Source organism: Engraulis encrasicolus, chromosome 19, assembly GCF_034702125.1.
Source record: "Engraulis encrasicolus isolate BLACKSEA-1 chromosome 19, IST_EnEncr_1.0, whole genome shotgun sequence".
Classification (NCBI taxonomy): Eukaryota; Metazoa; Chordata; class Actinopteri; order Clupeiformes; family Engraulidae; genus Engraulis; species Engraulis encrasicolus.
In genome coordinates this window covers 45,442,537-45,459,769 of record NC_085875.1, presented here as the reverse complement: position 1 = coordinate 45,459,769, position 17,233 = coordinate 45,442,537, and the positions used below count along the sequence as shown (strand labels likewise).

The 17,233-nt window shown below is 42.4% G+C and overlaps 2 protein-coding genes across 2 annotated transcripts in view; one reads left to right on the top strand and one right to left on the bottom strand.

Annotated features, from left to right (window-relative positions):
• enpep (glutamyl aminopeptidase) overlaps nucleotides 1-3,460 on the top strand; it is a 22,728-nt gene extending 19,268 nt beyond the window's left edge. The window contains exons 19-20 of the mRNA XM_063184547.1: nucleotides 1,458-1,539; nucleotides 2,421-3,460. Of these exons, the coding sequence (XP_063040617.1) occupies nucleotides 1,458-1,539; nucleotides 2,421-2,567 (229 nt within the window). The 3' untranslated portion in view covers nucleotides 2,568-3,460. The remainder of the gene's footprint in view (nucleotides 1-1,457; nucleotides 1,540-2,420) is intronic.
• Nucleotides 3,461-4,342: 882 nt separating this feature from the next.
• Nucleotides 4,343-17,233, bottom strand: rrh (retinal pigment epithelium-derived rhodopsin homolog). Its single transcript, XM_063224245.1, has 8 exons — nucleotides 17,113-17,233; nucleotides 16,252-16,357; nucleotides 12,901-13,091; nucleotides 10,288-10,387; nucleotides 9,729-9,882; nucleotides 7,759-7,927; nucleotides 5,954-6,132; nucleotides 4,343-5,330 (listed from the first exon to the last, which is right to left on the bottom strand). The coding sequence occupies exons 1-8, from the start codon at nucleotides 17,197-17,199 to the stop codon at nucleotides 5,222-5,224; spliced, it is 1,095 nt and encodes a 364-aa protein (XP_063080315.1). The 5' UTR covers nucleotides 17,200-17,233; the 3' UTR covers nucleotides 4,343-5,221.

The following is a 17,233-nucleotide window of genomic DNA, read 5'->3' as shown; positions in this document are numbered from 1 at the left end:
GTTGGGAAATGAGCTCGAGTCGAAATCGAACCCGAGTCCCCAGTGCAATGTAATGGTACATAAGGCGTCTTAGCTCATTGAGCCACCGTGTCCCCCACAGGGTACATTTTTGAGCAAAGTGTCTGGGCAACAATACTAAAAACATGACATTAATGCCTCTTTTCCACTGCGTCATCTTGGATTCATCACTTCATTCCCACATCAAAAAAGTCACCAAATCGGCATTCTATCATCTCCGAAACATCTCCAGACTCAGGCCTTCACTCTCTAAGACAGTTACGGAGACGCTCACTCACTCCTTCATCTCCTCCCGTCTGGACTACTGCAATGCCATCCTGCTTGGTCTACCCAACAAGGCCCTAGACAGACTGCAATATGTCCAGAACTCTGCTGCCAGGATCATAACAGGCACTAGACCCTGGCAGTACATCACCCCCATACTCAAGCAGCTTCATTGGCTCCCCATCAAGTCACGCATTACCTACAAAGTCCTCCTCCTAACCTTCAAGTCCCTCCATGGTCTGGCACCCCACTACCTCACAGACCTCCTTTACCCCTATGACCCCTCAAGATCCCTGCGGTCCTCTTCCAAGGGCCAGCTGATCGTCCCTCGTACCAGGCTCAAGGCCACCAGTGACAGAGCCTTCCATATTGCTGCTCCCATTCTTTGGAACAATCTGCCCGACCACATCCAGAATGCCCATTCACTGGCCATGTTTAAGCAAAACCTTAAGACACATCTCTTCCTGGAGGCTTATGGCTGCTAGTTCCACAAGCACTTTCACTTACATGCATTCACACACACGCTCACACACTGACGCGCACACACACTCACACTTTCCAACACAACACTCTGTGAAGCGTCCTTGGGTGTTTTGAAAGGCACTATATAAAACGAAAGTATTATTATTATTATTATTGTACTGTAGCTCGACACTGTGTCGTGCCTATTCGAAAAGCAAAAAGAAGCGGCTGAGTCGCGCTGCGTGGAGCTGTAGGCCTACCAGAAAACCGGCAGTGGAAAAGAGGCATTAGACTGTTCGCATTCACATTTTTCATCAAGACTTTGATAAGCAGCACAAAACTTTTCTTTTCTACCATTCCATCTGAAAATGAATAGCCAATCATGATGTTGCCCGGCAACATTAGTCAAAAAGATGCCCTGAGTATTCCTTAAAGGTTGGCAAGAAATCTCAGCAAACAATGCCTCCGCTCTGTACATGAGACAAAGTATTGTGCACACGTTATAGTGCAGTACATATCACTTTCATCCAAGGCGATAACAAAAAAGGACAGAAATGAGCTTCAAAATTGTGCGGAAGGGTATACAAGACGCAATGTTATTCCAGTCAGGGTTCTAGAAAGTGTTGTGAAAGCAGTGAGAAATGGAGTTAGTTTTGTCATGAAGCCCCTGAGAGAAATGATGTGAAGCTTCTTGATCTGGTTCTCTTCCTCAGGTACACCATAAATGACCGTAGCCTGGGTCGTCTTCTCAGCAGCATCAGCACATCCTACAACACAGAAGTGCAGCTCTGGAAGGTATGGAAGTCTCTCCTCGGGTCAAGTAAAGTGTACTTAATTTTCAAAAATATGTAATAGGGTTAACACAGAAGTTTAAAATTGCTTTTGACCTATCTCAAATGTGCAGTTCAACTAAGACATTGACAATAATCACACACACATGCGCACGCGCCCGTGCACACGGGCACACACACACACACACACACACACACACACACACACACACACACACACACACACACACACACACACACACACACACACACACACACACACACAAAAACCAACATACTCATACTTCTGAGGGCAGGGCAATTGATAGCTGTGGTCGGCCCGGGACAGGGTCATCTTAAAGGACCACCCCTCCCCCCACCAAACCCAATACTTGCAATATAATGAGGACCCTATTCTGGGGCCCCTTTGTCCCTCTGGTCAGGACAACCCACCCCTTTGTCCACTTCTGTCAGCTTCCCTGCCTGTGGGGACTGTATGGTCTCAGCATTGGTCCCTTTGAGGACACTGCAATGTTTTTATTATTAGCAATAAAATATTAGTCATTCACATTTTTATTAGTAACACTGGTGGGGCCAGCGTTGGCAGCCTTGCAGAGCCTTTTAATCCTAACAACACATTACTCATTTATAGTTTTTATCTGCAAAATGAATAACATGTCGCTCGTGTTTTTATTAGTAATAACATATCACTCATCATTTTTTATGAGTAATTGCAGAGCCCAAAAGTCTTTTATTCTTCAAGGGAGGCGACATTTCTGGCTATGACTGTGTATAGCACAGTAACATTTAGTGTCGCTCATTGCTCGCTGTGTGTGTGTGTGTGTGTGTGTGTGTGTGTGTGTGTGTGTGTGTGTGTGTGTGTGTGTGTGTGTTTTATATACCTAGATGAAGCACTTCTTTGGGCTGACGCCGAACGCAGGGGCAGGGACTATGCCACGGAAACAGGCCTTGGAGACGGTGGGCAACAACATTGAGTGGATGAACCAAAACCTGAACGAGATCCGAACGTGGCTCAACAACAATGTGCCATAGTGATAACGGCCTGCATAGAGCCACAGAAGAGAAGAATGGAGGAAGGTAAAGAAAAGGGGAAGAGAAAGAAAAGAAGGGAGAAGAGAGACGTGGGATGTAGCTGCAGTGCAACTGGCTCACGTCAAAACTAAACGAAAACAGTTCACGTCAAATGTTGCTCTTGTATTGGTTTATCTGTTGTTTTTTTGTTTGTTTCATTCTGTAAATTATCTATGAAGGTTAATGTTTATAAACTTGAGGATTTAGAGTGGATTGAGATGGGCTAAGCTAATTCAGATCAGAACACTACCCTTCTCTGTGTTGAAGGATGTAGGCACCTGGAGTTATTGGGGATGAAGCACTGCGCTTAGTTGTTTTATATCATTTCGAATGTACAGATTATAGTTATCATGAAATATACAAGCTGATCCATGAAAGGTACTCAACATGCATTGTATTTAGCAGGACCGTAGGACACTGTGGTGCCCCCGGGCACTACAACTCGCAGGTCCCCCGTTTATGATTAATATTTATGAAGTATGTGTCATGTGGTGCCCCCTAACTGGCTGTAAATGGTTGGGGCCCCCGGGCACTGTGCCACTGGCCCTTATGGATAATCCGGCCCTGGTTTTTAGGAACATTTTGCCTGCAGCAACAAGACTAAGGCAGTGTAAGACTTGCTCTTTCCCCCTTATGGTAATAGAGACCTACAGGCAGTTGGTTAGATTGTTTCAGAGGGCCTTATTTGGTAGACAGTACCTTCAATGGGAGGATGTTCTGAATGAGTGGAATGCAAGGCAATCATATAATGAACTTTAAGTGACCTCTGTTTCTATTTGAACTATGTTGTGAAATATGCACTGAAATGACTTGTAAGATGTACAGATAAAAATTAAATATTTGATCCATTTGTTTTTGGCCTTATATTGTTTTACCTCCTTTCTGGTGACATAAAAATGTCTAATATGTACGTAATGCACGTTTTGTTAAAAACGGAAGTTCGAGGGAAGTGTAATGAAATTTGGCATGCCAAATTTACCACCTGCATTCTGTTCTCCATTCAACTGTCATTCACCTGAATTCAGCGCGAAAAGATACGCACGCCTATTTAAGCAGCTGCATCTCATTCTTCGCTTTGCCGTCATTTGGTGGAATTTCAGCGCACCGGAATTTGGAACGCCCTTAATAACTACACAGCATTTATTTTCGCTCACCTGTCTCCAATCAGAAATGTTCTTTCTTGCTTGCACCCACCACCTCCCCTTTCGCCTCCCTTCCACTGCTGTTCGATCGATTCGTCAGGTGTCTTGCCCTAGCTTCCTTTCAGTTCACCTCGCTCCATTGCTCTCCAACCATCATCTGCCGGGGGGAGTCCGCTCCGGAGTTCACACATATCTACGGGCGCCCGAGCTCTCAGTGGTGCCCCGTACTCCCAGGCTCGAGAATGTTTGCTGTATAGACATTTCTCAGCCGTGGCAGTACTTCACCACTACCCCCAGCAATCTTGCCCAATACGCCACGCAATCTCAGCTTCTTGAGTGCGGTGGTCCCTGCAGACCCCGCGTGGACAGCCACTCTCCTGCGAGAACAGTACGATCACGAGAAGTCCGTTCTCCAATGAGAACGAAGATGTATGCATACATGCTTAATCCAAATTTCAGAGACTGAACTAATTAAATAAAAGTGACGAGAAAGCAAGCTGTTACCCTACACACAGAGGCACAGGGCCTTATGAAAGATTATAAATGCCATACAAATACAATATAGAGAAAATCCTTTATATAGGTCTTCGGGATATCTCACTCCGATTCATGAGACACATTGAGAAATATAAACAATAACAATTATAAGTGGCTACTAAAAATGTACTTACAAGAGGGGTGAAATTCATTAATAGGAATACTTTCAGGAGGTTGATGAAGCATGAGTTCACATTCACAATACACAATTCCTTGACATAAAATCTTCACAGACACAATATAGTAGAAATAATCGAGCAGCATTGCAATCCTCACAGTTATACGTGATAATCTAGTCTGTTTTTTTTAATTCCACAAGTAGCATTTTTTTTAAATCAACACAGTAAAAGAGGCTCAAAATATTCACTTTCAGATGATAAACAAAACACAACATTTTACAAACAAGAAACTGACAATATCTTTTCAGTCCAATTCAATAATACAAGTGGACAATGAAGATGGCATGCAGACAGAAGAGCAGAGGTTTAAATCTTGGCTTCATAATGTACCAATCCTGTACAAATCAAGTGGAGCCAATCACTGTAGAATCAGCTTGTAAGATAAATGTGGTGGATAGAAGGCAAGACTCACTGTACATTTCACCACACTGTAGGGCAGATGGTAAATTGTACAATTGATTGTAAGTAGACAATACAATGGAAAATGTTTTCATGAAGGAATTTTCTGTAATATCATAATATCATAATATAATTTCACAGATGTTTTAACAGTATTACAGATGGTATGAATTGGTAAAATTCCCAATTACCACAGCAGTATGATGAACAGGTGGACTTTTCAAATTCAGACCAACATTCTGAAGCCAAGAGGTCCACCTTTGCGATAGAGATCATCCCCATTTTGTTGGAACGGCCAGCGCTCCACAGGGGATATTACGGGCTGGGTGTCGTCATGCATCAGGAAGATGCTGGTCATTCATTTGTTGAGAGGCAGCTGCGAGATTGTCATGGCAACCGGGGTGTCGTTGATGGTGATGCGCTGTCGAGACTGGCACTGCAGCATTCCAGAGATGGCTCTTCTGAACCTACAAACACAAGCGCAACTAGAGGTTCATACACTCTATATAATACAATAATACAATAGAGCACTTGTAGAGCATCACCTCTACTATGACAAGGGTGCGTTTCTCTAAACATAGTTGTTAGCAAGTTAGCAACTTGGGTAGTTGCAAATGGCAAATTGTATTGCAAACAACAAAATAACTAACATAGTTAGAAACTATGGTTTCGAGAAATGCGCCCCAGATTTTCACTAACATAGAGTTATTTTGCAACTAAACAAACAAATAAATAAATAAATAAACCCACATAAACCCTGGCAAACACATTACCTCTTTGGCAGAGCATGATAATATCACAATAATTAAACAATTCACATTCAGCTCACACAGTTTGGCAAGGAAACACAAGACAGCATTTGTTACAGCTCAGTTGCTCCAGACAAGAGATTGAGATCAGTTTTACTTCCAAAAGACATAATTAAGACAATGCCAAGAAGCAACATTTTCATCTGGCTATGCAAAACAAACATGTTGTATTATAAGATCTACTGACTAATATACTTATTTCAAGGATTTCATTGATTCCCTTTGGAAAAACACAGAATGAAGAAAAAAATAATGGGACAGGGCGAGCTAGAGAGCCTTACTTCTTGTTAGCGATGACGTAAATGCAGGGATTGTAGAAGGTGGAGGATTTGGCGAAGAGTGGGGCGATGATTGCCATGGGTGCCGGAATGGTGCTGGGGTCGCTGAAGGATGCCCACAGACACACGATGGAGTATGGAGACCAGGCCACCAGGAACATCGCAATCATCACAACGGACATCTGGGAGGGAAGGAACACACGAAGACAAAGTAACAGACAAGCACATTTAAACACAGAAGATGGAAGTACGTTTCCGGGCCAACAGGAACATCACCATCATGATAATGGACATCTGCGACAAAAAATGTAGACATAGCAACAGGTGTACAAGTCTGAACACAGGTGAAGGCTATCAGTTTCTTTGGGTTTTTTTTGGCCTTTATCATTACAGTACAGTGTGAGAGTAGACAGGAAATGATTGAGAGAGAAAGATGGGGCAGGGCTGGGAAATGACCCCGGCCGGACTTGAACAGTTTCATGAGACAATCCACATTTATCCACATTTAAAAATATCCAGCTACATGGAAACAGCACCTACTGGTAAATATGAACATGTGGATGAAAATAAACAATCAATTTTCAGGTGCGTTTCAGCCTCTTAAAATGGATATTGTAGGAGTTAACAAGAGGCCAAAGCCATTTTCAAAAATATCCATACAGTACACTGTTCTTAAACGGCTTAAAAAATGAACACATTCTAATCATGGCAAAATTCTGCACAGATCATTGCTCACAATTGATCTGATTGATTGATTTTTTTTTGGCTCATTGAGGTTTTACAACATTCATGTGTGTGTGTGTGTGTTTGTGTGTGTGTGTGTGTGTGTGTGTGTGTGTGTGTGTGTGTGTGTGTGTGTGTGTGTGTGTGTGTGTGTGTGTGTGTGTGTGTGATAATATCCACGTATACCTCATTCTTCTTAAACAAATCACCAATGAATGTTGACATTCAGTAGAGTAAAGTTCAGCTTACAACATTACAGTGGCCTTTTTCCTTTTTAGGAGATGTGATATTGAGAGAAACAGATCTTGAGTCAGATTTCTTTTTGTGTGAGACTGTCGTAAGTATTGAAGTATTTCTGAGAGGAGCTTGGGTTACAGGGGGGCACTGTGTGCAACCCTCTAAGCCCCCCATGTATGGGCCTGCATGCCCATGGGGACCCAGGTTCGAGTCCAGCCTTGTTCTTTTTTAAAAATGTATTTTTATGGGCTTTTTTCGCCTTTATTTTTTCAAATAGGACAGTGAAGAGCGACAGGAAGCGAATGTGGAGAGAGAGACGAGGTAGGGATGGCAAATGAGTCAGATTCGAACCCTGGGTGCAACCCTTGGGTATGCAAGCCCAAATGTGGGGGGCTTAGCGCGTTGAGTCCAGCCTTCTTCATGTCGCTGCCCTGTATCCCTCTCCCATTTTCTTCCTTTAATCAAGTGAAAAGGGAGATTTCATCGAAGTGTCCTGTTCCTTGTGACTATGTGCCACTTGTTTTAATGGCCTTCTGATTCTTGTGGACTTTATGCCTCTTCTGTATTTTATTTCTGCTTATCTCCTCTATTTCAACTCTTCTCTTTATTTCTATTTTTTCTTATTTTTTTATCTCTTCTACCTCATTTCATTATTTTTTGTTTTTAAACATTGTTGTTAATCTCTCTGTTAAGCACATTGAGCTGCATGTCCTGTATGAAATTGTGTAATACAAATACAGTTATTATTATTTACTGTCCCATCAGCAATACAGGCACACAGACCTTTTTATAAAAAAGAATGAAAAGAAACCAAACGTTTAAAAAAGAGGTTTTGGCTGCAGTCTTGCCTTGGTGACGTCAATCTGATCGGACCAGTCGATGTTGGCGTTGTCCATGCCGTTACCGCTCTTGTACCTCTTGACGGTGGCGGTGACGTTGTAGTAGCAGTAGAACATGATGCCGAGCGGAACCAGGAAGTTGACCAGGATTACACAGATGGTGTAGGATACGAAGTAGCTGAGAACAAATGGTAGTAGACCCATATGTTATTCCAATTCATTATTCACAATAGCACATAAACACATGCATGCATTGCACTGTACCATCATGCATACACATTACATACACTCTCACGCATGCACACACACACACTCTCACGGATGCACACACACACACACACACACAGTCCCAGTGCCAGTGCCAGTTGCAGTTGCAGTTCAAATGCTATAAATCTTCTCAATCTGTCAAATCATTTGAAGGCTGGAAACTTGCTGGAAACTATTACAGACATTCCCACCTCTCGCTTCACTTGAGATAAAACACAGGCACACAGGGAAGTCGACAGGGGGACAAAGTCCCAGAGAGAGGGGCCCAAGACTTGAGTTCTCATTACATTGTATGTATTGGGGAGGGGGCCCTTTCAGATGACTTTGTCCTGGACCCAGCCAAAGTCAGAGTTTTGAGGAGTGGGGCCCTTTCAGATGACTTTGTCCTGGCCCAGCCTAAGTCAGAGTTTTGGGGAGGGGGGCCCTTTCAGATGACTTTGTCCTGGCCCAGCCTAAGTCAGAGTTTTGGGGAGGGGGGCCCTTTCAGATGACTTTGTCCTGGCCCAGCCTAAGTCTGGCCCCGCAGAACCAAACACACACACACAGACACACTGGCCATCCTTGTTGGCAAGGGTAATTGGGGGCCTAGGGTAAGTACAATAAGCCTGCTCTGATGTGTTGGGCCTTACAGTACCGACTGCACCCTATCAGAGAAGTGTGGGAACATCTGCTGAACATTGTGTTTCACTTTGGGTGCAAGTCAGGTCAGGTGTTCTTACTTGCACCATAAGATTTGATCGTCTGCTACGGAATCGCAATACCGTGGAAAAGTTCACCTATTCCTCTAAATGCGATGTGGAATGCAAAACAAAAGCCCTAAAAACAGGTCCGGGGGGAATAAGTATGGCCGTATTCGTCATAATGCTGATATTTTTCTGTAGTGAATAATCAGCTGTAAGAACATCTGCTAGACATTGTGTTCTCGTCCTAGGTAAAATGTTTATCTCTGTTGATGTTCAAGAAAGTCTGATGTTGGCCAAACCCATTGCATTCCTGACGGTCTCACAATGGATTTCCTTTGTTATGCCTTTCTTTCACTACATTGTATAGATTTTCGCTCAGAACTGTGAATTTTGAGAAGTTGAGTCCTTATGTTCAATAAACAGTTTTAGAATAGTTTATTTATATGTGAAATCTTCCATTACAGGTAAATTGGGACTGGTATTTTTGTGTGTTCATAAGAGAGAGGTGTGTGGCGCGACCCGTAGGGCTTGAGGTTAGGATGTTTATGTTTTTCTTTTGTTTCCTTGTGGTACGGTTGGCTTCTTCTATTTGGCATTGAGCAATGCAACAGCGCTCTTTCACAAAAACACACAATCTCTCTCTCACACACACACACACACACACACACACACACACACACACACACACACACACACACACACACACACACACACACACACACACACACACACACCTCAAAATACATGTGGTTTTGTTTTTAAGTAACATGTGGTACACAATTTTACCTCAAAGTACTTAACTCTTCTTTCCAGATTGTAAGCCTTAAAGGATTCTCCATACACACACACACACACACACACACACACACACACACACACACACACACACGCACGCACATGTACACACACACACACACACACACACACACACACACACACACACACACACACACACACACACACACACACACACACACACACTTCCATAGATGCAATACTAAAACATTCCCACACACTGACAAAACGTACGCATCATTGTTCCTCCAGTTGACGGTGCACGTGGCCCCAGTAGGGTCGGGGGCGTACCCAGCCCAGCCCACCACCGGCATACCTGACCAGAACAACGCGTTTATCCATGCAGCCAGAATCATCATCGTGTACCAGCGTTTTGTCAGTGTGTGACCTGAGAAGACACAAACATATGTACACGTCACAGGCACACACACACACACACGCACACGCACACGCACACAGAGACAGAGACAGACACAGACACAGACACAGACACAAACACACACACACACACATACACACACACACACACACACACACACACACACACACACACACACACACACACACACACACACACACACACACACACACACACACACACAATTAGTCAGTGGACGTACCGTAGTTGTCTACCAGGAGCAAAATGGTAATTTGTACTATTTACTATGATAAGCAGGCAATACATTTGCAAAAAAAAATGCACAGCCAGTAGGCCTACCATACATTTGAATCATACTGTATATGAAAATAAAGAATATGAAAATATACTGAAATGCAGAAATGAAGAACATACTTATTTCAGGCTTGCAGATAGTGATGTAACGGTCAATGGCAATCACTGTCAGCAGTCCGATGCTGGCCATCCCAAAGAAGATATTCAGAGCTGCATAGATCTGTCCAGACAAAATAAAACTTTTACATCTATTTATTGCCATCACAGTTGTAAATAAAAACACATTTTACACAGACACACCGAGGACTCAAAGGCCTTATGAAGGCCCATTGTGTAAGAAGCTGTCTCTCTGTCTCTCTCTCTCTCACACACACACACACACATACACACACACACATACACACACACACAAAGAAGTGTACGCCACCCTGAGTCGTCTGACTTGAATTAAACATTATTGCCCTCTAGTGGCACATGGCCCACCACTAACACCATCTGACAATAAGAAATAACAACTCACACACACACGCACACACACACACACACACACACACACACACACACACACACACACACACACACACACACACACACACACACACGCACAAAGGCACACACTCATGCATACGCATGCACAGGCACGCGCACACGCACACGCACACGCACACGCACATACACACATGCGCAGCGCATGCACAGACACTTACACTCTTTCATTCTTATTCTTTGCTTCTATTGTCGTGGGGCACTACCACAACCTCATTGCAGAGGCTATAAAACAACCAAAGAATGCTAAACCGTGCCCAAACCAAAACCTAACCCTAACTGTAACCTGTCGGTAAAGTCATGTTTTGCCATTTCGAGCTTTGCCATTAGCTACAAAATAACCGGAAAAAAACTAATCATACAAATAAAATAACAATAAACATTGTATTATACTTAATAACAATAAACATTGTATTATACTTAATAACAATAAAGATGATTGGCACTGTGAAGACTGCAGTGTTTACCCTCCAAATCCCTTGGTGTTCTATGGAGGACATCTGTGACAAATATGAACAGAGGACTGGATGAATGAATGTAGGGATGGATGCAAGGCAGTTGACAGCTTTGGCTGAGACCAGAACAAAGTAATCTTAAAGGGTCCCCCCTTCCAATATGTGCAATGTCATGAGAACACAGTTCTGGGCCCCTTTTTCCCTGGGCCCGGGATGACTGACCCCATTATCCCTCCCAATCGGCTTCCCTAGATGGATGAATGTACGTTGTGTATATGACTGGCAGATTATAAGTATGAGTGACTGGACTGAATGAATGGATAGGCTGTTTTAATGATAACATGATTTATTATTGCCCTCACTGTATTGTTTTAAAGGAACACTCCATCTCATTTCAGGACATTGCTCAGTTAAGTCCTGGTGAAATATGAGGATTTGCGATGCCTAGTTTAACAGTATAGCTATACTAAGCATAGCAATGGAAGTCTATGGTACTGTACTTATTATATACAATAATGTACTTATAAACCAATTTAGAATGCCAAACGGCTGTTTACTTCCGTCCAGTGATCACTTGTGGCTTGATGCTAATGGTACCATATTTACTTCCAGTGATTATGCTAAGTTATGCTAATGAGTCGTTACTAAGAAATCCAAGTAGGGCCTACTGAACATAATGAGAAGAAAATAATATGCGAATGCATGTGTAATCCATGGAAATACAGCAAATATGTGAAAGCATTCTAGGAATGGGCATTAGAAATTAGCCTTGGAAATAAAGGCTATGATGCTTGCTGTTGGGCTGTGTGTTGTGGCTTTATGCTGTGTATCTGCCCTATCAAATAAACTAAAATAAACTAAACTAAACTGAACTAAATTAAACTAAACTAAACTAAACTGATACACACATATGCACACACACAAACACACACACACACACACGCGTGCTCGCACATGTACATCGCACACACAAGTCACACACAAGTCACACACACACACACACACACACACACACACACACACACACACACACACACACACACACACACACACACACACACACACAGAGAAACACATGCGCGCGCACACACACACACACACACACACACACACACACACACACACACACACACACACACACACACACACACACACACACACAGACACACACACACACACACACAATCATCATGAGCCAAAATCAATAGCAGAGCAGAGGGAAATGAAACACCCATTCTGGAACTCTGCCCTTCAATCTGGAAGGCAAGCTGAGGTTACGGCTTCTGAGAAGTTATACAACTTTCTTACTCCTCAAGTCCAGCTTACATCCACATGACTCTAGTCAACACACACTCTCTCTCTCACACACACACACACACACGCACACGCACACGCACACGCACACACACACACAGACACCTCTGCAGATACACACACCTGCAGACACACATACACACAGAGCTTCATTTAGGAATTTGAATCCATTAGAATGTGAACCTTTCACGAGGTCAGCACCTCAGCATTTGAGAAGATTTGATAAATTCTCATTATGTCACACAGAACATACTCTGTGCATTGTAAAGTAAGCAATTTCCCACCACCCACCTGTGTGTGTGTGTGTGTGTGTGTGTGTGTGTGTGTGTGTGTGTGTGTGTGTGTGTGTGTGTGTGTGTGTGTGTGTGTGTGTGTGTGTGTGTGTGTGTGTGTGTGTGTGTGTGTTGAGTAGACCCACCTGACAGCCAATGTAGCCAAACTTCCAGCTGCCATGCAGGTCGGAGGCAGCAGACAAGGGGTACCCGATGCCCGCTACGCCAATGTCTGTCAACGCCAGGTTGATGATGATGGCATTGGTGGCTGTCCGCAGGTCCTGGAACTTCGCAAACATCCCCAGAACTATAAAGTTACTGGCCAAACTGATCACACCTATAGAGATGGGAATGGACATGGGGAACATAATAATTTGCATGGGTTAATTTCTAGATGCAGACACAAGCACAAACACATCCAATGCCCTCAATTGCTTCCCCTCTTCAACAAAATCGAAATGAGAGAAAATGTAATTTTAGTTCCACAATGAAAAGGTACACGCACAACAGTCCAACCCCATTGCACATACTGGAATGTTACTTATAACTTAAGAATGGGTAAAGAACTTATTAGGGGCCAAGCAGCGAAGCTGGCGAAGGCCCCTAATGTGGCCCCTAATGTATTAGCTGGTATTCTTATTATTACGTAGACATCTTTCCTCTCCTTAGTAAGTCTATGGCAGCCCATAGAACCGTAGGTAGGAAAGTGCTGCAAATTGGCACACATATTTGGGGCAGTCTCAGCATTACCCACAGCAATTTATAGGTCCACTCTCCCAACGCTCTAGCGCCACCAGCAGGTCAAAGTAGCAGGTACATTTCTGCTTGTAACTTTTGAACCCCTGGGCCAATTTTCAAAAACTTGGTATCCCTGGAATCCTTGGGCCAAGACGAATCCAAGACGAATCCTATGAAGTCATTTTCCGCCAGGATAGTTTTCCCACCATTTTCAATTTCATGAAAATCAATAAAAATGCTACTTCTCCAAAAAATTTTGACGAATCTGCCCGTAACTCGAAACTCTAAAAGTGCCACACCAACTTTGATGTTGTATAATTCCTTAACGACTTAAGCTATGACTACGAAACTTGGTGACTTTTCCTAAAATTTAGTTGCCTACAGTTTAGTACCAAAAGATTATGTTTCCATTAGCATCAGACAGCTGTGTGAGCATTAAAGTGGTCTGAAGCATATAATCATTAAAATTTAAGTGCATTACCTAAATTTGATGGAAAATACATTATGGCGAAATTTTGGGCATTATAATCAGTTGATGTCATAATGACCAGATAATGACACAAAAATGATGTAAGTCATAGATGTCCATATGTAGATCATCTCCCCAAAGTTTGGTGGTCATACCGTATTCCGTTCAGTTATGAGGGGGGGTCAAAAGAGTGAAAAATACTGTACAAGGAAGCAGTATCGTGATACGCCATTTTAACTTTTTGATACCCATCAGCCCAGAAAACAACCACATGATATGAAGTGATAGTGCTTCCAAGCATCATTATTATTATATAGAAACTTTTTAAAATTATAAGTACCCTCTTGTAACCTATTCCACCTATAAACTATCATAGTTTTTATTCATAAAGTTTATAATATTGGCAAATGTGAAATCGTGAGCTGTATCGAGCCGTAGGTTATGAATCGTGATACAAACCAAATCGTGAGTTGAGTGCATCTTTACAGCCCTAGTAAATGCTATGTACAACAATTTGTACTTCACCTAATAATTCTATGTGAGAAAACATCAAAAGGTGTCACTTTCAGGAGTAAATTTACCAAAAGTATGTCTGTTTTCACGGTCCTATAAAATTCTCTAAGAATGTCATCTCATAAAAAACTTGTAAAACTTGTGTATGATTTCACAACATCCTTTCCATATGAGTACAGTATGTACTGTAAAATGTATGAAGCCCATGGAACCATAGGCCTAAAGACAAAATTGACTCTGCTGCACTAACATTTCATTAGTTGATTCTATGAAATGCCATTATTAGTTTCCAATCTAATTAGTCGTTCAGATGCTTACACCAAAAGGAGCTGATGCCATGCCAATGAGTCTGCTGCTGAACAATATTTCATATTGTGCGACCGGTTTAATTTCACAGGCCTTGGGAGCCTATTAAGAGTTTATGGTGTTGTGAACTCAGTAATCTAACTATTCGGATTGTTGGCAAATCGAAACTTATTCAAGACACTGACTGGATTTTGTTCAAGTCACTGACTGGAAGATGAACCAAAAGCCTCATTTCAGATCAACAAAGACAACATCTACAACAACATCTACTTTCAAGTAACCCTGATCCTAGCAGCATGCAAAGCCAATTCAGTAAGCCACCATGGCAAATGCACGAGAAAAGACCAAGGAATTTGGACAATCTGCACGAGTTACATAAGTCAACTTCACCAATGTTACACACCCTCATTTCATTACATGTCTTATGTTGACCAATATCATCAGGCACAAAAAAATATGCCTGTAGCCTTGTAAACAGGGCTTTGAACCGGTTCAAGGAACGAAAACGAAAACAGGGAACTTATTGTATTTTACAGGGAACAGAAACGAAACCGGAAACTTTATTATTTTTTATGTTCTGGAACGGGAACACTTATTTAAAAATAATGATAACCGGTTAATACTGGTTAATACCGTTCCTCCAAAAAAAAAAAAAAGTAATTATTTTCCTGTGCACTTTACCATGACGTCTGAGGTTCACGTCCTGTGTGACATTCTCTGACTGAATGGAGAGAGAGCTGTGGAATACAAAGTCTTCACTCCACATCTTAAATAAGAGAAACCACTGTCATACAAAAGGGCAGAGTTTCCATTGCATCATTGTAAGACATTGCAGAGAAGCGTGTGTAAAGCGCACTGAGAATGCTCTACGTTACTGAGCATCCATGTCCGCTTCAAATATGCACAAACTCACAATGTCTATCATAGTGCTCCCTGTGACCCAAATCAGCGTGTAGCGCGCATTTTCATCATTGAGGTTTATTCTCCGCTTCTCCGTTTAGGTCGTCCCTGGGCGTCCCTAGGCCTATGGGGAGAAATCAGCTGACAGGAACGAAATTAACCGTTCCGGGAACAATATTTGTTTGTTCTAACCGGTTCGGGAACGTCAATTTATTGGTGGAACTCATAACCGGAAACATTATAATTCCGTTTCTGTTCGGAACGGAACGTTTGGAAAAAATAACGGTTCAAAGCCCTGCTTGTAAATGAGCGTCTTCTGCTATCAATCAGACCTTCCCATGTTGATTGTCTCAATTTCGAAGTAGAGCTGGAGTTGTCATCTCAACTTAGATTGAAGAATAACCCCTTGTCTTTACACAACACACACACACACACACACACACACACACACACACACACACACACACACACACACACACACACACACACACACACACAGCATTTCACATCAAACACACAAAGACACATTCCACATCAAACACACATACACATTTTACATCCAATACGTTACATGCTGTGAGGAGGTATGCAGCGACAATGTTGTGTTCCGTCTGTGTGAATGCGCTCATCCCGCCATAAGTAACGGACTCATTCGTCTGCAACGTTTCCAATGCCATCTTCTCATGTAACGAGAAAAAAACACCAATAAATTGCATGGTGAGAACACAGGAGTACCACGTCACCTTTTTTTTCTCTAAAGCAGGTGTTCTTTGGGTCAAGGAAATTAGTCACTTAACCCCTTAGCGCAGCACCTATGTTATAGCCTAACCTTGCTGTCACCAAAATTATAATGTCTATGTCTTAATCTGTGTCTATGTGTCTATGTCTTAATCTGAGAAAAAAATTACTCGACATGTTTTTAGAAAATGGGTTGACGCAACACAGAAAGGCTTTCGTGATTCACTTGTTTCTCTGCATTATTTATGTCAATTGGGAAACACCAGGAAACACAGCCAGGCGAGGTGACGCACCGCTATTAGAGCCTTGCAAGTGAGTTTAACTTGGGGTGACCATCCGATTTTCAAAAGGAGTGAGTAAAACTGTGTTTTATTGGAAGTTGGCCTTTAAGACTCTCCGCATTGTCATAGCAATGTTGTTATGATGTAGTAGAGTATTTTCAGAAATAGTAAGAGGCTACAAATATGGTCAAATTTAACTTACAGTGTGTACAGCTGTGTACATCAGGCCAAGGACTTCCAAAGGCACACTGCCAGATTAAATTAAAATGTCATCTTTTCTCTGTCAGTAAATTCCCTTTTAGTGGTGCTCAATTGCAAATTTTGACATATTTTCAATTTTCAGAAAATGATAAAATTAAATGTTTTACTGAACTCCAATGTGAATATTATAATTAAAAAACAGTTCTTCTTACCTTGTCTAGCACTCTCCTTCTCCTCACACCCCTCTCTCTCTCCTCTTGGTTCACAGTTCGTCTGTCTGCCCCACCGGGGGACTTCATGGGTGGGGGACTGGCCTGAAGGGGGTGTGGGGTT